Here is a 27,768-nt window from a genome sequence, read left to right as displayed (position 1 = left end):
GTGGTAGCAGCAAAAGTACCCATATATTGTGTATGTATATTATATGACTTTTATCAGGTGAAAAGAAAAAAAAAAAGGATCTCTAGCCTCATTCAGGCGCCATTATCAACACAGGAAAACGAAAATGAGTTGATAGTTATCACATTTTATTTCAGAACAAATTTGAAAAATCTTTACAGGACTTTGGATTATCGAAGTCATTGTGTCCCTAACATGAGAGGTGTGTGATCTGCACATTCCCCCAATAAGAGTTTAATAGGAATCTGTTAAATGGACTTTTTAGTATTTTTGGGGACCCAAAAGATTTGTTTAATTTTTAAAAAATTAATATTTTGTAACTTTTCTAAATTTTGATTATGAAAGAAAATATATTATCTCCTATATCTTCGTTATAGGCAGTACGACAGTGAGTTGGAAACTCAAGTTCTAATCTACTATTGCACTTTCAATCACCGAGGTGGAATTCATGATACTAATTGAAGCCATGAAGAAAGCAATATGGTTGAGCATGATTTTTCCGATCAGATGCATCATAATAGAACCAAACATATTAATATCAGATAGATATGCTGACGAAGACGCTTCTTCGAGCTAAATTTGCTTGAATTTGGTCAACCTGTATCGAGTTTTGGTTTAATGCTCTATGAGATATTTTTGGTAGAAGAGAAATAAAGTTTCTGAGCTGAATAAGACACCAAATTTTCGTTATGGAGGAGAATTTATGAAAAATCGACTCAAATCAGAGTCAAAATTAGGGCTCCAATATGTTGACCGCGCCCATGCCATTCACCATGGCCGTTATCGCTGGTCTGCACTCGCGCCACTCACCGTGCTCATGCCACTGACCATGGTCCTCACCGCTGCCTGCGATCCTCGTCGCAGCCCGCACGACCACCCTCACGCATGTGCATTTCATGCTTTAGTCCTCACAGCAGATCATGCTCGCGGGAGGTGAGGGCATAACAATAATATAATTTTGATATTATTGTTACTTTCTATTTTGTTGTATTTGGATAATTTTTTTAAGTATAAAAAATTATTGGGTGAGGATTCCAACCTCCACCTAAAAATAAATATGGGTTGGAAACACTCCTTACTAATATCTTACTAGCAAACAAATTATAGAATGACAATTGGAACCTCAAGCTCATGCAAATGGGTTGGTTACATCACCCCACCATAAACTAGTATTTCTATACTCTTTCATCAGGATTGGAACAATTAATGAATTTGATTGGCATCACTAGAAATGATCAGTATGATTAATCGAAAATTTCTGAATTGATGTTGATACAAGTGTGCTCTGAGAATCTTAATATTTGAATTAATATACATGTATTTTAAAGAATATATATAATTCCACCGAGGCAAGAGAGAAGAGCGCGATGATAGAGGCGGTGGGCGGCAAGTCCCTGTCACACGCCGACCCCACCGAGCCACGTATCGTTGGTTCGGTGGGTCCCATCAACAAGGCATCTCACCCGACCCGGACCTTTCCCATCCTGTACCCAACGATGCCGCACAATTATTAGCTTCATGCAGCAAATTTCACCGTCTGATCTCCATCAGACGACCCACAGATGCGGGTATTTGTCACCGAGTCGTTGCTTATTATCTGACGTCGTCGGCGTCGTTGAAATTGAAACGGAACAGTAGAGATGAGTCTTTGTTTGAAGAACTATGCGATGCCACGACATGACGGGTTTGATTTGATTTGATTTGGGCTTCCGAGGAAGCGAGTCTTCGAGAGAAGTTTCTTCCTCCCTCCGCTTCTCTCTCTGCTGGGAGAGGGATTTCGATCTGGTCTTTTAGAATTCGAATCTTTTGTGGTGATCTTTCTGCTCGTGATAGAGGAGGCGGAGAGGTTGGTTTGATCCGAGGAAGCTTAGTGATTTAGAGTGGTTCCAGGCGTTGGTATCCAGGGGCATTTTGTGCTACTGGGGTTTTTTATTTCTTGCGAGAGGAATGGCGAGCGATCTGCCGATTAACCCGGAGCTTGAGGAGATCGATGGCAAGATCCAAGACATCTTCCGAGCTCTTCAGTAAGATCATTCGCTTGTTCCACTTTTAGTCGTTGATTTGATAGCTCTGTTTCTCCGAATCCGAACACATGCTTCATTAATTGGTGTAGATTCGTCCTTTTCTTTTGAGATGTGTATGTAATGTGTTTTTGTCAAGTGTAAATGGGATATTGGATTGTCAGATCAGCATTCAGCAGAATTCGGATGGATCTTTGTTATTTTAGATCTTATGTCAGTTGAAATGTAATGTGATTCGAAGAATTAATTTTATCTTTACTGGATCATGCTGGCTATATGTTTTGACTTTGACCATGTTGAATTCGTGTTATTTGATAAAAGCAAAAAGAGGAACAAGGGGACTTGAAAATCACCTTGAACACACTGGTTTTGTTTATACGGAACTTTTATCATAAACATATGCTAAGTAGTGAAAATGGTTACCGGGAGCATTCATGTTTGTATCACAGGGCAGATCTGCATAATACTATGGGAAACTAGATGTTAAGGATCCAATTACATGAAAAAAAAACTTGGCACTAGATAACGACACCAGCTCTGCAAGGAAGAAACTAGAGCTGCAGTGGTGGTTTTGGCACTATAAATTTTCTAAATACATGGCAAGAACTAGTGGGTATATAAAAAAGGCATGTGCTTTTTGGTTTTCTAACAGATTGATAACTTAATTTCAGTTGGCGGGAAGGAAGAAATTTTGGGTTTGTAGAAATTGGTAGAGGAAACAAGTTTTCAGTCATTTAAAATTTACAATACACAGAAATGACAACAGTTCAGTATTTATTATACTGAATTTCTTGAAGGTGAACACCTTTTGGTATAGCTTAGATGGTATTGAACAAATGAAGAAAAGCAAAATGGTGCTGGAATTGGTCAAAATACCAAATAAATGAATACCATGTGTAACTTTAAAAGTTTCAGTTAATCAATGATGTGTAATGTAGCTTACACTTGGAACAACATTTATAAGAGTTTAAGCTAAAGGCAATAGAAAACAAGGGGAAAGAATCAACTTCATCTATCTTGTGTTTTTATTTCCTATTAAGGTGATAACGTGTCTTCATGCGGATGGGAGGAACTTTTTTGCCTGTAATACAGTAAATTTAAAACTGATTTTGTACTGAGGATATGTTATGTTGCAGAGTGAAAAATGATCTTAAATAGTTATATTTTGGTATTGCTAATGACATGCATGTTGCATGGAATTTTAGGACCGGAGTCTACTAATTTCAATATTTCTCATGAAGGATCAACATTAGTTTTCTAGGTGTTTACATCATCATGACAAAATTTATATTTGAGTTTTCTTCTTGAAATGGCAGTAAGAAACTGTTTTCCTCTCAAAGATCTATAAATTTGTTTATTTATGATTAGAGTTCACATTTTCTTCTTCGGCTCCTTTAATCTTAAGTTTTTTTTTTCCTTGAAGCTACATGGTTCAACTTACTTTTACTATGCATGGTTAGAAATGTCATCACTGGATCGTGCCCCTTCACAAAAATTATATAACTGATCTAGTAAATTCTGATCATGTTGATCAGTATTTTTTTTCTCATACTCAAGGTTTGTGGGATGACCTGTTTCATTGTTATTGTATTTTTCTGTACTTAAGGATACTCTTATTTTCCTTCATTTTCCATTGAATTTTTGTTAAATGCTGCTTCGAATTATCAATCCTCATTCCATTTGTTCATATTTTGGAACTGGTTTTGAAGTTTAATGCTTGCTTCAGTACAAGAAAGTAGAAACTTGATGAATTCCTTGCTGTAATTGGTTTATTGACCATTCAGTACCAAAGGCAGAGCCTGGGAAGTCCCTGTTGAGAATTGATTAATACTGACAATTACTTTTCCTGCGGATTCTCTGCACTTGGCAGGAACGGATTCCAGAAATTGGATAAGATTAAAGACCCTAATAGACAGTCTAAACAGCTGGAGGAGCTCACTGGGAAGATGAGGGAATGTAAGCGGTAGGTGTTTATTTTTTTGATATATAAGCTGTGGTTTTCATATCAGTGGATACAAGTGGCTTTATTGTCGACAGCTTTACCACTTGCTTTTATAGTAATGAAAGGTGACCTACTTCACATGTTTAGTTTTTGTCACCTGAAGGGACCTTTAATGATTTTATATTATTGGCATGTTAACCTTGGCAGGTTAATTAAAGAGTTTGATCGTGAACTTAAAGATCAGGAGAGTCGAAATCCACCAGAGGTTAATAAGCAGCTCAATGAGAAGAAGCAAACCATGGTGGTTAATTTGTTCCTTTGTTCTCGCATTTTTCTTTAGATTCTTTTGTTAATTTTAACTAATTTCCACTGCATTATCACAGATTAAGGAGCTCAACTCATATGTGGCTTTGAGGAAGACGTATGTTTTACATTATTTTTTGTTAATATTTCTTCTTTAGCCTTGTTTTTCTGATAATTTATTTTCTGTGACTTCACAAACATCCTTCTCAACCATTATGAGCTAGAACTTGGTAGTGTGACTTGTTGTCTAATGTTGAATGTGCTGCCCACTTTGTGGACTCTTTATGTGTGAAAGCTAGTGTTTCCCTTGAATGTGGTTTACCAAGCTCCAGGTGTAGATTTTGACATTGCAATTCATGTGATTTTTATCCTCCTTTTCTTAGGACCAATTCAATTACTCTCTTTTGTTTGTCATAGCAGTGCTCTGAAGGAAATAATGGTTCTATAAACCTTCCAAAAGATAAATTGGACTGCCAATATGACACAAGCATGTTTATATTTTTACTGATTGTTCAGACATATGCTCTTCAAAATATGAGTATTTGCTGATGTATCTATCAAGTTTTTGTATTTTCTTCAACACCAGTCAAAACAAATTGTATTTCTGGTTATGCCTCTCTGTAGAATTGCTGTGAACAATCATCAAGCTGACTATCATATAAAAATTCTGATTTATTTTTATTTTATACAGTATTCTAGAATAATTAGAATACCCTTGTTTAGTTCCTGAATTGTTTTTAAACATTAGTCTATCTCAGAATTTTTTTCGATTGTTTAATTTATTGCTATTTAATTTATCTTCTATGCAAAAATGTTAAATGCTTTCTTGTTCTTTAATGGTAAACTTTTATTGTCTACTCACAGCAGATAGTGCAAGGGTGCATCTGTGCAAATATTGCATATTCATTCTGAATGGTATGCATGCATCTTCAAAATTAACAGGGCTATAAACACAAATACTCAGCACTCGTTTTTCTTTAGTTAGTGGCTTTTGTTTCTCGTCAATGTTAATTGTTATACGAGTAATGTAAGTGGCAGACGACTGAATTGAGTCTCTATTCCAACAATCCACTTTGGTACACAAAAACCTATAATTAATAAACACTTAAACTGTTGGTGTATTTACTATGCAATCAAAGAGTTTTCTTTTAAAAATAATCTTATTTAGTGAAGTAGAAATCCATATGAGTAAAATAGAGTAAATCAAGGCTTGAACTACATTCCTTTGACTTGGATTTCAATTGACTTGTATTATAGATTATGTCAAAAGGGTTGGTGTTTTAGTCAACATACACGAATGGCTTATTTGTTTATTAGAGATTCTAGGTTGTCTAGATCCTTAGCACGATTGCTATTTATTCTCTCATATATATATATATACATATATATATGTGTGTGTGTGTGTGTGTGTGTGTTTAAAGTTACATCTCATGAGAAATATCACATTGGGTACCTTTCTGAGCTATACCATTCCTAAATTTCTATACGGGAGCACTAATCATAGGGATAAGGTTGAAGTGATATTTCATTCTATATAATATACTAATCAACATGGATATTAGTTTGCTTCCTAGTTAATCAATCAGGTTATTGTTATCACATTAAAATTTTCTTGTAGGATCATGTTGAGTTTGCACTATTAGAATACTCATTATAGCCTAAGTGCATCCCCTCGATGGCACCATGGCAATAGTCCTCCCATATTGAACCTTTATTAAGATAACTGAGCAATATGATGTTTATTTTGAATGACTAATCATATAACCAAGCATGCAATAATAAATTAGACATAATATAATCAATCTCATAGAATATGCTAGTGTTTATGATTTCATGTGCATGCTAAGAATCATCCATATGTATAAATATTATAAAATATTAAGAAAATTTTGCTAGGCATCTTACAAATGCATACAGTTTTCCAAAAATCTTTCACTACAAGATTAGTATGTATTGAAGCTCCCAGAACTTCATAGCGAAGATCATCCATTTATTTGTTAATAATCCTAAATTAAACCATCATATCATACAAGCTTAAGCAAATTATGCTTTTTCTTATATTGCACTTTAGCATAAATATGACATATGACTTTTTTTATGCTTTCATATCAGATATTTAATAAAATAAAATTTGATCACTACTTTTATTACTGTTTTTGTCTTTTAGTTGCCACATTTTTAAGGATAATAACTGATGAGTATTAAAATCTCAACTTGCAATCATACATCACATCAATAAAATTAAGTAATTATGGTAGTATGATTACACGATATAAATAAGTTAACAGTGCAATACAATGTATTAAGCTCAAGCTTTGCTAAAAAAATCAACTAATAGTTGAATATGATCAAAAGATGTTAACTAGCAAATGTCGAAAAAATAAATATGTATTTTTCAATGAGATATTAAACATTGAGAAAAACATGCAACTAAATATTCCAAGAACTTGCATCAGTGAATTACTTCACAGGAACCAGGAAATTCTTAGGTGCATCTTTTGAGCTTTGACATCAAGTTACAACTACAAAGGATTCAACAGTCAAATGTCAGAACAAAAAGGAATAGGGAAACAATAATGTCAAATCAGATAAATGCAAGACAGAATGATGTTAAATCATATCATTCATATGTTGAAAGCCTTGTAAACCTGGACAAATATTTGATTAATGGAAACAATGTCTTTTCCACGTGTATGAAACACATTCGGGAGCACCAAGCTAAAATATCATTAAACCATTACCAATTCAATTACTAAAATTACATCAAAGTATATATACCAGTCATCCTTATGAGCAGTTAAGTTTATGTAAGATAAGCCACCTTATGAGGCATTCATCAAGCTCAAAGCCATCAATATCCTATGTGAAGCAACAGCTGAACATTAATGTCCAGTACGTTGCATTCATGTCATATCTAAATAATGAAATAAAAAGTTGAAAGCTAAAGATATACTACATCCAGGCATGTATAAGGACCATTCAGTGGCTCCAGCCTATGTTCTATTACATATTTTGAGTGTTAAAGGCCATCTGAAGTTATGCCATCCCTCTTCACTATTCTTTTTTGGTCATGAGAAGACCTTCACTTTATCTGTAATTTGTGATATGGTATATTCCTTGCATTTTATGTTTATGGTATCTGATAAACTGAATAGATCCAGAATGTTACATCAAAACAAAACTTAAAGTATTCCTTGATTAAGCCTTTTTGTTTATTCCTCTTCTGACCACTATTCTAAGCCTTTGTGCTATGGTATACCATAGTTCATGGTATTTGCCATTTCCAATGTGATATAAGACCAACTTTATATCAGGTATCCTTCAATATCAATTTGATTTCTTTCTGATTTTATTGGAATCTACTAAAACCAATCCAACTCAACCGAAGTTAGCCATGATTGGTTAATTCTAACCAATTTTTCATAGCCTTAGAAGAAGAAATAGAAAGAAAGAAGAGTGAAAGGAGGGGCAGAAGTTGAGGGAAGCTGAATCAAGAGAGGATTAAAAAGAATCTTGTGACTATGACGGACTGCAAAATAGCATGTGAGACATTATTTGTTACAATCATTGCATTTGTTATTTGTTGCAATTATTGCATTTGTTATCTCATAATTTATACGAAGTTTATTGTCCATCACCATATAAGACAAAAAGGAAAAAAATATATGGGAAAGAGGAGGAGAGGGTTAAAGTAGCCCTAACATCTCTAAAGAAATGGATGTTTTTATGAAGAAGTGAGATGTTATAAAATTTGAAAATAATCCCAAATTTCATGCTTGCTCTCTTCAAGTAAAGCTTTTAAAATTATTTTTACATTACCCTGTATTCCATTTGCATGGTGATGGCAGTATTGTGATCACAATAGGGTCGATCACTATCCTAAAGGTAAGGGAAGTAGTTTTGGATTTTTTCATTTAACTTACAATATAGTTATTTGCTACAGTAATTTATTTATATATGATATGATTATTATTTATTTTTACTAAAGTAAATCACAGTTATCTTTTGTGATTTGTCCTCCATTATTTTTCAGATTTATTTATATTTCAATTTTATTTGTTTTTTAAAAGTTAAATATCCTATGAAATATGAAGGTAAAAGAATATTCTAAAATATTATACTTTAGTGTAGGTAAAAGAATATTTTAACATATTATACTTTAATGTATCTCAAATTTTATTTTGTATTTTACTAATTTAGAATTTTTACTAGAAATACTCTTAACTAACAATATGTCTTTTTACAGCTTATGGCTTTGTTGTTGTTGTACTAATTTATAATTTGTATTAAATTTTTTGACTTCAAATTATTTTCTCAGGTAATCCTGATCCAACTGATCATGCTGATGCCAAATTGTATTTATCGTAACCAATCCCAATCCTGATATTGATCTTGCAAACTATTTGTAGAATATTTGTTATTGTCTACAATACTTGATGTCTGACATCAGATTTTCTGGCCCTAAATGCTTGTTCAATTACAAATTGCATCTATTGTATGGTTCCAACTTCCAACATCATCTTTGTCTACATATCTCATATTCAATCAATCTATTTATAGCATCCTTGGTTGTTCCTCTTTCTGTAATGTTGATCTTTTTGTCATAAGGTTTCTTTCTTTGTGCACTATGTAATGAAATTTTGCTTGATAATCTCTCATATCTTTCCTGTGGTGAACAAATCTCATTATCTTTCAGTCTCTTTTTGTTGATCTGAGTGCCTTCTGAATTCATGGTTTTCAGGTTCCAGAGTAACCTTGGTAATAAAAGAGTTGAACTCTTTGATATGGGTGCTGAAACTAGTGATGCTGTAGCTGAGGAGAATGTTAAGATGGCTTCAGGTGATCTCTTCCTCTGAAGCATCATTTTACGAGGGTACTTCAGTTTAGCATATATGTATATATTGCTTTTTAGTGTCCAAAAATTTCTTAGTGCTTTCAAAGTAAATAAAATAGTTTAGCTCCAATTGGGATTTTTGGATCAGTAGATGGCCAGGAACACCCAACAAGATCAAGGGAATTGGCTTGAGATTATTCAGAAATATAGAATAGTCACAAGCATGGGGAAATATTTATATTTATGTAATTAATAGAATATTCAGTCATGGGGAGATGGAAGAAGCCTTTGATGCATCTAGTAGAAGTAGGGCTTTTTCTTTCCATCGTGCATTGTTATTTTTTCGAGGACATGCTTGCATCTTAGTAATCCTATCTTGAGTTCTAACGTAACACTCATGTTTTTATCCCCGGAATTTAAGCCAAATTGGAATCATTGCATGCTGATGATCCTATGCATTTACTTGTGAGAAGCATGTGTAATTGAGAACATGGATAATTTGGATTCTTTTAGGTGGAGTTCACAATTAATGTGATTTAACCTTTTTGTAAGACGAATAGATTTAAAAAAAAAAAAAACTTGGATTATTTTTTGCTTCTTTTGTTAGTGAATAACGAAAAAGGATCATCCACTTTTAGTATAAGTATTGTCAAACAAGGAAGTTGCATAACCTAATGGTTTAGTTTTTGATAGGTGACACTAGTTAGGGGCATGAAAAAAGCATACAGTTTTATGTACTGTAGATAGGAGGTGAATACCTGGCAGGTTCTGCCAGGATGTCAGTCAACTTAAACATGACACTTCAACACTTTTTAAGTTTTTGTCCCAAATTTGATTTTTAGTTGGTATTTTCCCAATCCTAAAGCAAACCAACTTTGTGTCAGGTCTATTACATATTTGGGGTTCAGCTACTTGGGTTCTGGATAACTAAAATGTAGGATTTCAAAAGTATAAATACAAAAGTAGTATTAAACAAACACCCATGTAATATTGCCAAACAGAGTTGGATATAGGTTGAATTTGGATTGTTCTTGGGTTAGGTTGACAAACCTAATCCAAGCAAAGTTGGTGTCAACTTTAGATGTCCCTGCCCATTCAAACCGAAGTTCCAGTATTTTCAAAAAAGACTAATTTGGTCCATTGAGTCAATTGCATCAGGGAAGTTAAGGTGGACCCAAACCCAGTTGCAACCCAAAATCCTAATTGTAGTGATATGCCTTTTGGCAAATGAACCAATATAGAGGTGCTATGAAACTTAAATCCGAGGTCCCATTATGCTCAGACCTGCTATTTGATCATGTACTATTGTGCAAAATTTTGCAAGTGGCTTATTTTATGAGACGTTGATGGAAGGTGTAGGATTGATTTCATTGTGAGCGTTAACTAACACCAATGGACAATATTTATGCAAGGGCATGACCCATTGTCTGATTTGCTCTAAACATACAACCTTGTTTCAGGAGAGAGTGCAAATTGGTTCTGTAGTCACTTATATGATTTGCTCTGAATTAACAGTTTCCTTGACTATTCTTTGAGAAACTCATGGTTACCATATAATTTTCGAGCTTATTTCCTTCATATCGTCTTATTTTGCAGATATGTCTAACCAAGAACTAATTGATGCTGGAAGGAAACAGATGGATGAGACTGATCAAGCTATTGAGCGCTCAAAAATGGTGAAGCACTGGTCCTTGTGAAACTTCTCAGTTATCATTTACTTTCTTTTTTTCACATAAAACATTGTACTTATAGGTTGTTGGGCAAACTGTTGAAGTTGGAATTCAAACTACTGCAAACCTTAAGGGCCAAGTAAGTCTCAAAGCACTTATGTTTCAAGCAGATCAAAATTGACTTTAATAATTCTTCCTAATATTTTTTTTCTCTTGTAAAGATAGCTTATGCTGGAGGGTTAACATGTAGATAGATCATATGATTTGGGCCAGACTAATGTCTCTGAGCCCAACTCAGTTACAAATTTTGAATCAGGAATATTATTTTCTTAAATGGACTTCTTTGCTTATGCCAACTTATCTTTTTGTTATTTGTTCAAGGATAGTTTTATCTTAGAATTTTAACATGTGGGTTGGCTCATGAATTTGGGTCCAGTATATGGCTTAAAGCCTTGAACCCAAACGGTCGATGCTTGGGTAAAGCTATTGAATAGTCTTGAATCTTTGGATGCAAAAGCTGGAGTGTGTTGAGATCTCTCTTTTCCTTGTCTTCTTTATAATTAAAATTTCCACCGGAGTTAAATTCTGTAATTTTTCAGACAGAACAAATGGGTCGAATTGTTAATGAGCTGGACACCATTCACTTTTCCATCAAGAAGGCTTCTCAGTTGGTGAAAGAGATTGGTAGGCAGGTTGTCCCTTTGTCTTTGTGATTTATATTTTTCTTTCTGTTCCAGTCTTCCATGTATTTTCCTGTTAACCTATTCTAATTGCTGAAACTCTACTTTCAGGTTGCTACTGATAAGTGCATCATGTTTTTCCTATTTCTTTTAGTCTGTGGTGTAATTGCGATCATCATTGTGAAGGTACTTTTTCTTGCAACAGTTAAAACTTTTTCATGTATGTTATTTCATTTATTTTGAAAAAGGAATTTTATAATCATATTCCTGATACTTGGCAACAATAAAACTTTCATTTAACACTGTGGGTTGGTATAATACTGTACCTGCTAGAAGACTTGACTACTATCTTTAAATTAACATTTAGCAGCTTTAAAAGGAAAAAAAAAGGTAACCACAAAAGGATTTATTGTCATACTAAATGTTCGGTAAATTCTTTGACATTTCACCAAATAAAATATATCTTCACAAAATATCTTGATCCATGTAACTTCAAAATTTTGTTGCCCATCTCTCAATCATAAACAGTTTTATGGGCACAGTTGCTCAGTACATGGGATTCTAACCAATGTTATTTGACTTTTTATTTCCTGATTTGTAGATAGTGCACCCAAATAACAAGAACATCAGAGATATACCTGGATTGGCACCTCCAGCTGGGAGGAAATTGTTATCATTAGAAGTTCTTGGAAATTGACAGTAGCTTTGATGTCTGGTTGAGAGTCTGCTTCCGAACATTCACGCATCAGAAGATCCTGAGCTTAAAGTGCCATATTTGTGATGTTTTGTAATAATTTTTTGCCCTTGTATATGATGTCTTTGTTATGATTGTTCCCATTGTGATCATACGGCCTCCATATTCATCATAGTTTGAGATGTAGATGTCATTTGCTTCCTTTGGCAGGATCTCCCACGTCCTTCTCGTGTATATTCTGTAGAGAATGAAATGTCACATGGATCATGTAAGCTGTTGGTGTGAGTGCTTTCGAACCTTGTTTCATACTTTTTGTCTATTGCATCTCTGGGATTGTAGGATCAACCTTTTGTACACCATAAGATACATATTCTTTCAGGAGAAATTGCCATTCTAGATTTGCAACCTTAAGTGGGCTCCTCGATTTCAATGAAAACTTGCATTTCTCTAACCTGCTTTTTTTACTTTCTTTTGGATTGGTGCCAGATGTGTGGAAGAGCTGTTGCAAGGATTAATTTGCGTGGATCGCGAAGCTTACCCTGATGTCCTCAGGTACTATTCTTCTCGTATTTTTTTGTCTCAGATATTTTAGATAAATGGGTTTCTTCGATGGGGCAACTTAGGGATTTGAAAAATAAAAAACAACTCCTTTTGGTAGAAACTGAAAGAGAATAGTTTTATTGGCAATCAAAATTTGGTTTAAGATTGAATGGAAGAGAAAGTCGTATTATTACCTAGTTCAATCTCTTAAGTTTTAGTTAAAAAGTATATTAGAGTTGATGTATATGTTGACATCACTGGGGTTAAGTCAAGCTCCGAAGGGCCATCGTGTCCTTGCCTGCCTCTGGTGATCTGTGGGTTGTGCTTATCCCAAACCACGTCGAGTCACATGTGAATGTTCTTCGAGTCGCTGATATTTAAGACATTTACGTCTTTTAACTCCACAAGAGGGTGGGAGTTTAATTTTGATCATTTGAGTCTCCTGAAGTCAAATTTACTGGAACAAATTAGGGTGATTAATCTTACATCACCAATCTTTAAAATGATCAGATAAAATACTATGTTAGTTTAATCTATTGAACAATTTGACTTTTGCATATTAAATCATTCTTGTTTAGGATAGGACACCAAATGCCCTATTTATTTCTTCCATCGAAGCTTAAGCCACTGCATTATTATACATTATCCTTTTTGACTTCCTTACATATGTGTACTGTCATTAATGTAAAATATTTATTCTACATGGAACTTTTTATTTTATGTGCATAAACTTAGTGTTGTTACTTTCTTACCATCAGCGCACGGCTTGGAGTCAATGAAGCCAGTCAAAAACCAGATTAATAGAATATGGATCAATAACAGCAAATTCTGAATTGATGCTTCAAACTTACAAAACATAATAGCAATAGTTTTCTTCTTAATTTTGACTCTAGAAAGAAAATGGTAACTTAATGCTTCGAAAGTTCTCTATTTGGTCTTCTCAACTCATAAGATCAACCAGAACATGATAAGTAAGTGGAAATAATGTAGTTCTATCACCATTAAGATAGGTGGATGAAGCCTAGGCTGCAGGTTTCTCCCACTTGAGGGGCTTGACAACCTCCCAGGTGAAGTCTGGGTCATCCCTGCCAAAATGCCCATAAGCCGCAGTCTTAAGGAACCTGCCATTCCCTCCCCTTTTCAGGTCCAGGTTGATGGTGATCATCCCAGGCCTGAAGTCGAAGTTCTCCTTCACAATCCTCAGGATCTCCTTGTCTGGGATCTTGCCCGTGCCATAGGTCTCCACGAACACTGACAGTGGCTCAGGGACGCCAATGGCGTAGGACACCTGCACAATGCAGCGGCGGGCGAGCCCACTGGCCACGATGCTCTTGGCTGCCTGCCTCACAATGTAAGCACCACTGCGGTCCACCTTGGTGGGATCCTTCCCAGAGAAGGCACCACCGCCGTGTGCTCCCCACCCACCGTAGGTGTCGATGATGATTTTGCGGCCGGTGAGCCCAGCGTCGCCATGAGGGCCGCCGATGACGAAGCGGCCGGATGGGTTGAGGTGGAATATGGTCTTCTCGTCGATGTACTTCTCAGGGATAACCGGCTTAATGACGTGTTCCTTGAGGTCGGCGGCGATCTCGTCGTTACTGACGGTCTCATCGTGCTGGGTGGAGATGAGGACGGTGTGGACGCGGACGGGGACCATGGCGCCGTGGTCATTGCTGTACTCCACGGTCACCTGGGTCTTGCCGTCGGGGCGCACCCAGGGGCAGGTGCCGTTCTTGCGGACCTCGGTCAGGCGCGCGCCGAGCTTGGTGGCGAGGACGTGACTGAGAGGCATCAACTCAGGAGTCTCGTCGGTCGCGTACCCAAACATGTGACCCTGGTCGCCGGCACCGATCTCCTCGGGGCGCTTGGTGAAGTGGCCATGGACGCCCTGGGCGATGTCGGGAGACTGCTGCTCGATGTTGACGAGCACCTTGCAGCGGTCTGCGTCGAGGCCGACTTCATCGGAGACGAACCCGATGTTGCGGCAAGTCTCGCGGACGATCTTCTCGTAGTCAACGTTGGCCTTGGTGGTGATCTCCCCGAAGACCATGACCATGTTGGTCTTGGTACAGGTCTCGCAGGCGACCTTGCTGTCGGGATCCTGTTCCAGACAGGCGTCAAGTACGGCATCAGATACCTGATCACAGAGCTTGTCGGGGTGCCCCTCGTTCACGGATTCGGAGGTGAACAGGAAGGTGTCGCTGCCGGCCATCTTCTTAGAGCTGGATAAACGCAAACATAGCAGATCAATGGACAATACCCCCCAAAAGATCTGAAAAATCACAAGCCTGAAATTTGACCAAGTAATCAACCAGATCTGGAGGATGTTTTGAACCACTAAGACGATCAAAGCACATAAAGAATTCTTAGATCTAAAGCTAGCGGCACCAATTGGCCGAGGACCAGATCCGGGGCGAAGAATCCAAACTTTGCGCACAATCTCTCTTGATTCTTACGTTTCAAACAGAAGAACACTCGAGGAGCATAAGGATGCAGCCAGATCCGGCGATCTTCACCAGAACAAACACAATATCGAACCAACAAACGAAACCACAGCATATCGATGAAATCTGACTAAATCTCTTCAGAAGAAGCTTAGAAAAAGCAACAACGCATGCTCCCATCCACAGATAACAGAAGAACAATAGACAGAGAAAGCAGATACTCCTGATCCGCTCATTTCAAGAGGGCGGGTGGGGGAAGCTCTCGCAATCAAAGAGTCTCACACGAAATCATGCGCTACTAGGAAACACGAGGCGATACCTGTGGATCTCGAGATCTAGCTCGCCTGAGGATGGAGATCGGATGCGAGCAAATGGCCCGCTTTCTCCTCTGCCCGAGCTCGAGGTTTATAGAGCGGCGATCGACGACGTGCTTGTTCAGGGACCATTGCCGACCACACGCTGAGGGTTCGATGATCTGACGGTCCATAATTTTCTTCCACCGCAGTCGTGACCACTGCCACGTGGCTAACAAGTGATGGAAGAAGAGAAGACACAGAGAAGGATCGCCCAAGTCAATTCATTAAAAAGACACGTGTTTTTTTTTATTTCCACGTGTATTACTATTCTTGGTCAATTTTACGTCATCTCGTTTTAATTTATTATCATTAAATATTTGGGTGAGGAGAGATTAATTTTGAGTTAATCCATCCAATTTATCATTAAAAACAACAAGTAAAAAAAGATTAAAAAAACATATAAATATCCCTCCAAAATTTTAGACCGTAAAACATAAATATCATTTCGTTAATCTTCTTCGGTTGATTGTTAATAACGTTAATACCTTTGGCAAAACATCATAGATATATTTCTATATATTTTCTCCTTTGCATTTAAATTTTCAGTAAAAAAAAAAATCACTAGCAACTGCAGTTGTTATGTCAACTCTGAGAGATAAATACGTTAGGTTAGAATTCGTAGGTGCAATATGTTATGTCAACTCTGAGAGCATATATAAGAAAATTAGCAATGTCTCGATGGAACAGAGAAAAGTCAACTGGTTGACGCAATCTGTGACACCGTGGTGATTCGTGTTCCAACGTTTTGAACATTCGGACCACTCTGATGCGGACACCAATCAAGTCGAAATTGCTCACAAATTTTCTGTTGACTCGTCAAAGATGTCATGCCATTCCAACAACCCCATGGAAAAACACATGCAAACTTGTCTTTCCTACGTACGTACATCCATACCTATTCCACGTGGCATGGAGGTCCGTGTCAAACATGCTATCAGAATTGGACATGGGAAATAATAAGTCCAATTGGTTTCTTCTAAAATTTATGGATGAAAGTGTTTTTTCTCGTAAGAAAGATAGAAATATTATTAATTAGTTAAGCGGCTATCTCCAAAATTTGAGACATCCGAAGCTAAAATCTCTAATAGATGAGATGAAAAATTCTCGTGTGCTATATAGTAGACAGCAAGATTCGTAATACCGTATCTTACCGGTATTTTGACCTGGGCTCGGTACCGGTACGGTACGGTATACCAAGCGGTACACCTGGGTGTACCGAGTACTGTAGCACTATAGTAATACTATAGTGCACTGTTATAGTGCTACAGTACACTGCTACAGTGTTACAGTGCACTCGGACCGGTAACAGTCAATCCGCGTATCGATAATCTGTCGGACCGGTACGTACCACCCGTACCGGACGGTACGGCTCGATACGATAGACCCTGGTAGACCGTGTTAATAAATTAATCGCTTGATTAGTTTCTTTAAATATATGATCAGGGAAGAATTTTAAAAAGTATTTATATAATATCAAATATTTCGAATAATATTTAAGATATTCTTATGGAGGAGAATTCTTCCTTTGTATAATGTTCACCAAAGTTTTCTTATCTATTTTTGTTCATAGCAATCTTACAAGATCACATCTATTTCAGAATAGACTTATCTTAATTCGTCGTAATTGATTTTAAATCATATTTTAAGTAATAGATATTTAAATTTTTACATTAAAACCTTTAGACTTATGGCTCTAGTTTGTAACATTAGTAAGGGCAATAGCCTTGTGGAAAGTAATATTAGGATATATATTTTTTTAAAAAAATATTATTATTTTTTATTTATCAAATTATCTAAAAATAGGAATCAATAGTAGTTTGAAGGATCAACATTGTCCTCTCCCTGAGTAACCAAATCTCATATAATCAATAATCAAATGTCATATATTTTATAGGATGACTTTTAGATTTTCAAAGCAAAAATGACATTAAAAAATGAAGGATGAGTTTCAAAGGAAGTTTGCATACTGTCAATTCCTAGTGATTCTTACCTATCAATAGTAGAGATAGGATGGTGCAAAAGTTTTCAAATTCTTTTACTCTAGAAATTACTTACAGTTTTCACAAATAAGACCACAAACCCTTACTATTTTGATGATCTTGTAAGTGGCAAGAGAACTACAATATATATTATAGAAATAAGAACAAGAGTAACTATAAATTTAAAAATAAAAGGAGGATTGAGATATTATCCTTATTGACAACATTCTTGTTTGAGGAGCCTTTTAAGAGACGGAAAGAGTTTCCTTATAAAGGATGGTGTAGTCCTTAGGCTTCAGGGGGAGTGAAGAGAAGAAATATAAAGATTAGGAGGAAAGAGGTGAAAGGGAGTTGTGGAAAAGATTTAGAGGGAGGAAGAAGATGTTTAGAATTGCATGAGGTCTATCGCCAATTCTAGTGTGAGGTGAAAAGATTTTTGGAATTTAAGATGATGCTACCATCAATTCTAGTTGTTAGCGGATTTAAGGTGATGCTATCATCAATTTTAGATTTATGGAATTTGAGATGATGCTACCACTAATTATAGTTGCTACTATCAATTCTAATTGTTATCGCCAATAGAGTGCGGTAAAAAGATTTAGGGTGAGGTGAAAAGATTTTTTGGATTTAAAGTGGTGCTACTGTCGATTCTAGTTGTTAACGGGTCAGGTTTAAGTGTCTGGCGATGACACGTTCCCACCACCTTTGGATAAGATGTTGGCAATGATACCATTAGATCTAGTGGTGTTATTGTTAGATTCTTTTTTTTTTCTTTTGAAACCAATAAAGTAAATAAGGTCATTATAATATCATTTAGATAGATTTAATAGACATAATTACCTTCTGATATAATTAAAATATTTATCATAGTAAAAATATATATTAATTAATTTTGCACATCAATGAAATCTAAATATTTATCCTGATTTCTAGCATGATTTTTGATAAAATGATCTCAAATCTTGGTTCAAAAATGTTGAATAAAATTTTTTATCAAGAAAATAGCACTAGTATTATCATATAGAAATTTTTTTAAAGCAAAATTCATACTTTTTTAAAGTGTATTTTATCTAAATTATTTATGAACAATATGTACCTGTTGTTATATATTCAGCTTCAACTTTAAATAATATAGTAGATTTTTGCTTCTTCAATAATTAAGAAACAAATACATCACTTAGGAATTAATAAGTTTTAGAAATAATTTTTTTATCTATCATACATCTTGTAAAGTTAACACTATTATTTGATTTGGGATGTAGTAGTACTTACATAAAGTATTCCTTTTAAGTATCTAAAGATTCTTTTTATAATCTTAAAATGGTTCATTTGATATTTGATTAGAATCTAGAAAAAAACTTACACTAAATAGAATATCACATCTGGTAGTGAGTTATAATAAACTTCCTATCGTACATCTATAATTTTTTTTTCTATCAAAAAGTTCACCATCATTATAAATGTCTATTTTTATAAATATCCTCATTAGTGTATTAATGGCTTTAGAGTTTTTCATATTAAACCTTTTAAATAGGTAATGTGTATTTTTAGTTTGATTGATAAAAAAATTATTTTTAGATTGTTTAATTTAGAAGCCTAAAAAAAATTACTTCACATATTATATATTATGCTTGTTTTAAAATTTTGACTTATACTCTTATCAAATGACTCATATAAAACTTCTTTACTAGAATAAAAAATAATATCATTAATATAAACTTAAATAATAAGAATATCATCATTAAAATATTTAATAAATAATTATATCCCCAAAAGTTTTATATTATCTACTCTTTTGGCATGTCGTCCAATCTTTTAATACTTCATCTAATTCTCTAAAATATCATCTTGTTGAATCCCGAATTTTGATGAGGAAATAAATAGATGAGTTTATATACTAATAAGTGTTTGAGATAAGTATCGTAGGAGAAACTTTGATTATAAACTTGAACCATCGAAAACTAAATCATTGAAGCAGGAGAATCAAACGTTGAGCCGGAGACCATCATGTCAAAGATTGGACATTGGGTTGGAGGATTGATTGATGTGTCGGAGGATAGACTTCGTGTCATGAGTTCGAGCATCGGGTCGAAAGGATCGGGTATTGGGTTAAGAAGATCGAATGTTGTAGGAGGTTAACATATCGATGGAACGCATAATACGTCAAAAGAAAAGACGATGCGCCAAAAGGTTCTGACGAAGTGTCGGATGAATAGATGACATGCTGGACAATATGCTGAAGGCTTTATGATTATAATTAAAGTTTTCTCAATCAAAGTTGTTTAGAGTCTAATTGAGTTGGTTTTGGAGCATAACTATGTCAACTTGATTAGGAACCCATTGGGCCTAAACTATGGTTGAATTGGACTTGTTGGAAGGCTAATTTAGTGACTTAGGGTTGCGCTAGGCGATGGTATCACCGATCCCAAACGATGGTATCGCTTATGAGTTGGAAAGCACGAATTGTGCTTTTCTAAGAATTCTGGTTGAAGGACCACCAGTGTCAATGGTAGTACAGCTCAAGAAGGCAGTGGTACCATCAGAGCCTAGATTCCTAAGCTCTGTACGATGGTAGTACTGCCCATCGCAGGCGGTAGTACCACCAGTATCCCGAAAACTCAAGGATTTAATTTTTTAGGCCTTTTGGAGTCTATAAATACCTAACTCATTCTTGTTTAATGAAGAAAGAAAGGAATAAGAATTCTTGAGGAAAAAAGGCTTGTAAACTCTCTTGAAAAGTATTGAGTTTAAAGGATATACTAAGGAGGTGCGAGGTCTTTTGTAAAAGATGGGTATTAAAGTTCTCTCTTAAGCATATGAAAAAGAGAAAGATTATAATAAGGATAGTTGATCTTTGTCCGTTGAAAAAAAGATCAGTAGTGAAAGCCAATGGTCTCGAGGGAAGAGGAACCGTGAGTAGACGTAGGTCGGGATGACCGAACCACTATAAATCGGTTTGTGTTTCTCTTTATACTTTTTCTTGCTATCACTAATTGATTTAGTTACTCACTACTTTTATTTACATTCTAAGTTAAATGCATTTTGATACATATTTATCGATTAAGCTTTCAAATCAGAACTTTATTTCGAAAACACTAATTTACCCCCTCCCTCTTAGTGCTTTTACGATCCTAACACATCTAATCCTTCTAGTTTATCATTCAGTCCTTTAATACGTCGACTTCATCATGACATCTAAATTTTTAGTATGATATCTTATCTTTTTAGTATGGTGTTCAAATTTGTAGCATGAAGTCTACCCTTAGGTATGTTGACCCATCCTTTAACTCAACTTCTCATTTTTAGCACAACATCTGACTTTTCTACTTGATGTTTGGCCTTTTGGTGATTAAGTCTATGATAAAAAAATATCCTATATCATTTATCTCAAAAGCATATTAGTTCATCAAATTTATTAATTAATTTTATCATCAAGGATTCAATATAGTTATTAAAAATCTAGGATTCAATATTTGGTTTGGATGTTAACTCAAAGATATATTTTGAAATATATTTATATTTTTAATAAGTATTTGGAGAAAGAGACTTAAGTGGTTTGGAATACTTTGCGTGTTTGATAAATAATAATTAAAAAATATATTTTAAATGTGTAAGTGTTGTTTGGTAAGATTGTATTTTAAAAGTCCATTGAATATTATATAACAAATTTATGTTTCTAATAATTTTTAATATTTATTCTAAAGTGAATATATTTTTATTTAAATTAATAAGTAAATAAATAAAATAAATGAATGCATGTACATAATCTTATAAAAAAATTTGTATGACTCAATATATTATATATAGAAAATATAATCATATAAATGAATTAAAATAATATTTAAAAATAAAATGTCATCTTATAAAATATATAAATCATGTAAATACTGAATACTAATGGTAGGTAGCATTAGGTCAAATGTAATTTAAAAAAAAATATCAAGTATCAATTAATGTGCATTAGATCGTTAATATATATTTGAAATGTGTTCCGAATGCACCATAACCCTCCTTTGTGTCATCATTAAATTAAATAATGAGACAATTGTTCTATAATTTTATCAAAATTATTAAATAAACAAATAAGTTTGTGATAAAAAAAATTATGATATTTTTTTGTTATCATCAATCTAAATTTGAATTTGTTGGACAACTATAAAAACAAAGGTTTATTTTAGATTGACGATATTTTATATATCGTCAATCTAAATTATGATATATAATCTTTTTATATATCTTATCATGTAAAGCCTAAAGAAATTTTCTTTTAAAAATCTATTAAGGAGAAATTCATGAGAACAAAGATTATTTTCTTGTATTCTTTCCCACCCAAAGATAGATGTATGAGCTTTTTAAAACATAATGGAACACTAATCTTTTTAGGCTTTCTTTTCTTACAAAATAAAAATCTTTTCACGCTAGCAATTTTTGGGACAATAGCTCTCCCAATATAGAAACAGTTCACAACCTCAATTCCCCTTTCTATAATAGTTTCTTTTAATGATCAATCAACTATTATTGGAATAGTGACAAGTGTTCACAATCATGAACAATGAGATTAAACGAATCAATCCTGGATCAGATCAAGGTCAAATTTAACTTATTTGGTTTATTAGACTCAAATTCCAAATTCCATTAGGAATAACTTGGCCCCATTTCCAAGTTTGTAGCATAAAGTCCATAATGAGAAGGGGCTATAGCAGAGGAGGAGATGGGAGGACTGTGAGATTCAACCAACCCAATTAAATCTAATAATAGACACTGATTGGACAAACATATACCACTCCAATTTAGTTCAAATCCAAAGTAGTTTGTGCTTCTTTCAATATATTATTAACTAATATATTATCCCATTAGATTGGTTATGATAATTAGTATCAAAATCATGTTTTAATACTAATATGATAAGAAGCACGATGAAAACATGTTAAAAATAGATGAAAACTTATATTTGTTTATAAATATTTGACTTAAGTATTTTAAATAAGTGATTCATACTCAACGAAATTAATATACCAATTGTGACCATTAGCTAAGTATGATTTTTTAAAGGTATCTAATTTATATTTCAATTGACTACTTATTTAAAGAAAAATAATTTAGGACAAAAACATATATATATATATATATATATATATATATATATATATATATATATATATATATATATATATATATATATATATATATATATATATATATCACTTCTTTTGGTTGTCCTCTACTTTCAAAGCTTGTTTGGCTCGCCCAAACGCCGCGGGTTGGCGGCCCTCTCCATCTGTCCTGTCTTCTCTTTCTCGATCTCATCGCCGCTCCCTCACCTTCCCACACCGATCTAGAGCCTCCGGTCGCGCCCCTCCGATCTCCCCATGGACGACAGCTGCGCGGTGTGCACGGAAACCCTCGAGTGGGTGGCCTACGGACCCTGCCGCCACCGGGAGGTCTGCTCCACCTGCGTCGTGCGGCTCCGCTTCGTCCTCGGCGATCGCCGCTGCTGCATCTGTAAGACCGAGTGCCCCGTCGTCTTCGTCACCAAGGTATCCTCCTCCCACTAGGGTTTGGCCCCCGGATTGGTACTTTCGGTTGCTTGTCCTTCGATCTCGTGCCAGATTCGTTGGTCTTTGCCTGTTGCCAATTTAGATTTGGCTTTGAAGCCCTTTTAATTTTCTATATCACATGTGTGATGGTGATGATGCAAAACATCTATGATTGGGCGAGTGCGTCTGCTGATACCTCCTTGGTGGTTGTGATCTGTGGTTTCGTATATCTTGGTCGATTCTGTTTTGTGTACTGAAGCTAGTTTTATGATTGACAGGCTTTGGGGGATTATACGAGGATGGTAGTTGATTTCTCGGTGTTTCCGGTTTCCTCGACAGAAGGTCAGGTGGGACGATATTGGTACCATGAAGATACACAGGCCTACTTCGATGATATGGACCAGTACAAGGTGATAAAGGCAATGTGCCTGCTTTCTTGTAGCGTTTGCGACAAGAATACAGATCGTCAAGGCAGTGAGAGATCAAAGAGGAGGGCCAGATTTAGGAGCATAGAGCAATTAAAGGGCCACCTCTTCCATCAGCACAAGTTGGTCATGTGCAAACTATGTTTGGAAGGAAGAAAGGTGACGTGTCATTTGCTGGTTATAACCTGAGAAGTTGCTCTCTGTTTTGATGGGTTATTAGTGCACTAGGGCCTGAAATTACATGTAGAAAGATGAGAGTTATGCTTTATTTTTTAACTGCTTATCTTGTTTAGATGCAAATAGTAGAGTCGTTTAATGGTGACATTTCCTTTCTATATGTTTCAGTTGAGATAGTTCTTTGAGTTTAGATTTCTAATATCTTGGTTCATGAATCTGAAAATTTGCCATCGTACCTTTCTTTATCATTTGACTACAGCTTTATTTGGATTAGATGAGGTCTGGAGGATGTGTTTTTTTATTGATGTAGAACTGTGTTGTTGCATATTCACTGGTGTGATTGGCTTTCTGCTGGTTTTTATTCATCTTAAAAGTTTATGAATTTCACTTCTAGATATCTTACATGATTGTTGACAATTTCCTTTGAGTCATGTGGAACCAAAAAAATTTAAAACAAAAACAATAAAGAACGAAAAAAGCAGAGAGTAAATGAATAACAGTGCAGAGACATTTAAATATAAGATTTTTATTCTCTTTGCTACAAATGTATGCCATCTTTCATGTTGTATTCCTTAATTTTAAACGTGGAGCTCCATTAGTAGGGTTGTTTGAAATGCTTGAACTGATGCTGACCCATTAGTCTTGAATTGGCTTCCATCGACATTGATCAGTAAATATCTCGTAGGATAGCTTTTAGTAATATTTCTCTATTATTCTTCTATTTTTTCTCTCTTTTCTAGTCGGATATGGTGTATACCTTCTCCAAGAACATTGTTAGTCTGTCGTCATTTAACCTGAATTCAGTAAGCTACATTTAAGCATTTTTATGTTTATTAGTATAAAAAAATCATTTCATATTGGCATTGATTACCGAAGCTTGTGTCAGAGTGTTGTTGACATGATACTAGATTAGCAGATGCCTTGATTTATATGTTTTCCTGTAAGAATTGTCTTATAAAATGTCTTTAGTACTTTTTAAGCCAATTTGTTACATTCAATGTAGTGCCAGTACATTTTTGTGAGATGTTCTTGAAGACACTTTGAATTCTCTTGCAGGTTTTTACTTGTGAGCAAAAGTTATACACTAGATCACAATTAAATCAACACATGAGCACAGGTGACTCAGAGGTGGATGGCAGTGAGAGTGACCGTGGTGGTTTTATGGGTCACCCAATGTGTAAGTTCTGCAGAAAACCATTCTACGGAGATCACGAACACTATATGCACATGTCAACAGTTCATTACACCTGCCATATATGTCGAAGGTGTGTTTTACTGGGAACTCCTATACGAGTTTGCTTTTACTTTGTGTAAAAATTGTCACAATGTTTTGCAGGCAGCATGCTGGACAGTATGATTATTATAGGAACTACAATGACTTGGAGGTATGTTGTGAATACCTATTTTCTTGATAATAATTTTGATGGAACACTAGATCTACTGCCAAAGTCTGAAAGCACCTATGTAAGACTTAAGGGGTCCATGCCTTTTGTTATGATAGCCAATCCTTTTGGACCTTGTTCTGTAATGGTATTGAGGATGGCCCTTGCAAAAGGTTTGGCACCTTAAGATCAGTATCTGCATGAGATCAGCATCTCTCTAATTCTTATGGCTTTTCTCATTTGTGTTCTTTTACTAAAATAATATTGTGACATCACAGATGCATTTCCGACAAGATCATTTCCTCTGTGAAAACCAGGCATGTTTGGAAAGGAAGTTTGTTTTTTTTCAAACTGAAGCAGAGATGAAGGTGTGGATGATCCTTCAATTTTTTTTCTTTGTATGTTGGACACTACATGCTATCATATTTTAGTTGACAAACTCTCAAATTAATACTATGATTAATATGCATCCTTTTCTTTTTCTTCCAGAGGCATAATGTTCTTGAGCATGGGGAACACATGTCTCATTCTAAGCGGAATGCTGCACTCAGGGTAATTAATTAGTCGTCATTCTTTTGTCTCCCACAACAGTTTTTCTTTCAAAATATTTCACAATAATGTTGTTTTGCCCTTCAGAGCATCACTGATACCCTTTTCTTTACTTAGGCCTGTATTGTGTGTTATTTGATTGGTTTCTTTATTATCTGTTTTCACTTCTTACATCCAGATACCAACTAGCTTCAGATATCGGCAGAATGAACAAGAACACCGCCGAGGAAGAGGCCGTGGATTTCATTCAGATCCTTCTGTTAACCAACTATCAATGGGAACACAAGCCAACCTTGAAACTGCTTTAACTAGTGGTGGATTTCATGATTCTTCATCTAGTTCTCGTTTGAATGCTGAGCAGGGGGAGACTAGCCATGCTGTTGTAGTTAGAGATTCTTCAGAAGCATCAACTTCTATTGCAGTTTCAGAAGCACCTTCAAGAACTCCATTGTCTTTGAGCCAAAGCCATACGACTACACCGATGCTAGTAGAATTCCCTCCCTTTGGTGATAGGGATTCTCGAGAGCCTTCCCATGGATATGCTCAAGCTCTTAGCCAAAGCTCTAGAAAAGCTGTCAAACTCGAGAAGGAATTATTTCCTCCGCTACCTGGTGCAACTGGTCAATCGAAACCTATTCATACGTCAGAAAGTTTTTATATGAATAGCCTCGCTGTCGGTCTCCAACGCAGCAGAGGCTCTGTCGTAACTAACTCTGCTCAGTCTAGGCCACCAGAGTATCATGGGAGATTCCCATCTTTTTCTGAGTTCAGAGCCACACCAACTAATGGTCCTACATCATCCACTTCTTCAATTTCTCAGATGGGAGCAAGGCCATCTGCCAGTTCTGCTTGTAATTCGAATACTGCTCGTGGGATGAGACAGTCAACATTGGCTCCTAACCTTGCAGAGGGACGTCTATCTGGCCATGCTGCTCCCTGCATGAATTCTGCTGTGGATGGAAAGGAAACATTGACAACAGGCAACCAATCTATTACTTCAATGGGGGATGTTTATTCCGCAAACAAGTCCTTGGTTGAAAGGATTCGTGCTGATTTAGGGATGGATGAGGGTAGATATGGTGCATTTAAAAGCATGTCATCTGAGTATCGTCGAGGTCTAATCAACACATGGGAGTATCTTTCTTATGTTGAGCAATTTGGCCTGTCACATCTTGGTGTTGAACTTGCTCGACTTTGTCCTGACGCTCAGAAAGAGAAGGAATTGATTGATGCCTTCCACGCTAATATGTGGAACAAAAGTCTGCTAGAAAATGGTGGGAGCAAAGGTGGTAGGAAGGGGAAGGGAAAGGGAAAGGCTATAGTGCATGCTGAAACTCGTGCAACTAGTGCCAGGGATACTTTGGACACTGTAAGAAAAGCGGCGGATGGGTGCCGAATTGCCAAGGACAAGCTTCAATCGTCAGCTAGGGATGCTTGTGCAAATTCAAGTTCTGTTGATGTGAATTTGGCTGGAAAAAATACTGCTGGTGAAGTCGAATCTGTTAAAGACACTGCAAAGCAGAATGTGGCTGATGGAGGAAATGGCAATCAAACGTAAAAAAGGCGTCAAAGTTTCATAGAGTACGGCTGGGTGATGGTTCGGCATCTTTTTGAAATAAGGGAAATGATGGACGATAACAGTTTTTGAGCATGCATGTGGGATGAGATTGATTTTTCTGCTGCCTGAGGGTGTACAGATCTGATGCATGTCTTGCTGCTCAACCAAGACAGGTAATCGTGTGTCATCGAGTGCAAATTCACTTTTGGTTGTCGAAACCTTCTCACACGTACAGAGCAGTAAGGACTAGCAAAAGGTAACTTTATGAGTTTGGTGATGAGACTTTATCTCTTTTTTTTTTTTTTGCCTTTTGTGATTACACCAATATTTCTCTTATTAATAAAGCAATTGGATGAACAGCGTATCTGATAAGTACCCAAATGTTTGTCGCTAATCGTGTCCTCTCTCGTTCATGGAGCTGTCTTTATCTGGTTGATACTTCAACTTGATGGATCCTTGATTGCTGTCTTGTCTCGGCCTACTTACAGGGGGCGAGAAGCAACAACCATGTTAGATTGACAGCCTAGTTGGTTAAGCTATCACTACATGCATAGGGGTAACTACCACGCGCGCTATAATGATGATGATGATGTGATGATAATAATAATAATAAATAGTAATTTTTATGATGATGTGATCGTGCGTTAGATCGATAGCTA

At 35.7% G+C, this 27,768-nt stretch overlaps 2 protein-coding genes and 1 pseudogene across 3 annotated transcripts; 2 read left to right on the top strand and 1 right to left on the bottom strand.

Annotated features, from left to right (window-relative positions):
• Nucleotides 1–1,738: 1,738 nt before the first annotated feature.
• On the top strand, nt 1,739–12,468 carry LOC135612838 (novel plant SNARE 13-like). 2 transcript variants are annotated; one of them, XR_010487117.1, is made up of 10 exons: nt 1,739–2,042; nt 3,910–4,002; nt 4,189–4,282; nt 4,365–4,402; nt 9,026–9,123; nt 10,715–10,794; nt 10,871–10,927; nt 11,388–11,472; nt 11,580–11,654; nt 12,070–12,144. XR_010487117.1 is itself a non-coding variant. In XM_065109568.1 (10 exons), the coding sequence occupies exons 1-10, from the start codon at nt 1,966–1,968 to the stop codon at nt 12,163–12,165; spliced, it is 801 nt and encodes a 266-aa protein (XP_064965640.1). In that variant the 5' UTR covers nt 1,739–1,965; the 3' UTR covers nt 12,166–12,468. The 2 variants fall into 2 exon arrangements, 1 of the variants encoding a protein (XP_064965640.1); XM_065109568.1 differs by having other exon boundaries at nt 11,388–11,480; nt 12,070–12,468.
• Nucleotides 12,469–13,510: 1,042 nt separating this feature from the next.
• On the bottom strand, nt 13,511–15,599 carry LOC103985629 (S-adenosylmethionine synthase 1-like). Its single transcript, XM_009403385.3, has 2 exons — nt 15,466–15,599; nt 13,511–14,924 (listed from the first exon to the last, which is right to left on the bottom strand). The coding sequence occupies exon 2, from the start codon at nt 14,912–14,914 to the stop codon at nt 13,724–13,726; it is 1,191 nt and encodes a 396-aa protein (XP_009401660.1). The 5' UTR covers nt 14,915–14,924; nt 15,466–15,599; the 3' UTR covers nt 13,511–13,723.
• A 7,119-nt stretch (nt 15,600–22,718) lies between these two features.
• On the top strand, nt 22,719–27,577 carry LOC135612837 (E3 ubiquitin-protein ligase hel2-like; annotated as a pseudogene).
• The last annotated feature ends 191 nt before the right edge of the window (nt 27,578–27,768 follow it).

The sequence above is a fragment of the Musa acuminata genome, chromosome BXJ2-5 (genome assembly GCF_036884655.1).
Source record: "Musa acuminata AAA Group cultivar baxijiao chromosome BXJ2-5, Cavendish_Baxijiao_AAA, whole genome shotgun sequence".
NCBI lineage: Eukaryota > Viridiplantae > Streptophyta > Magnoliopsida > Zingiberales > Musaceae > Musa > Musa acuminata.
Note: the sequence above shows the minus strand (reverse complement) of the source record. Positions and strands in the feature narration are given on the sequence as shown.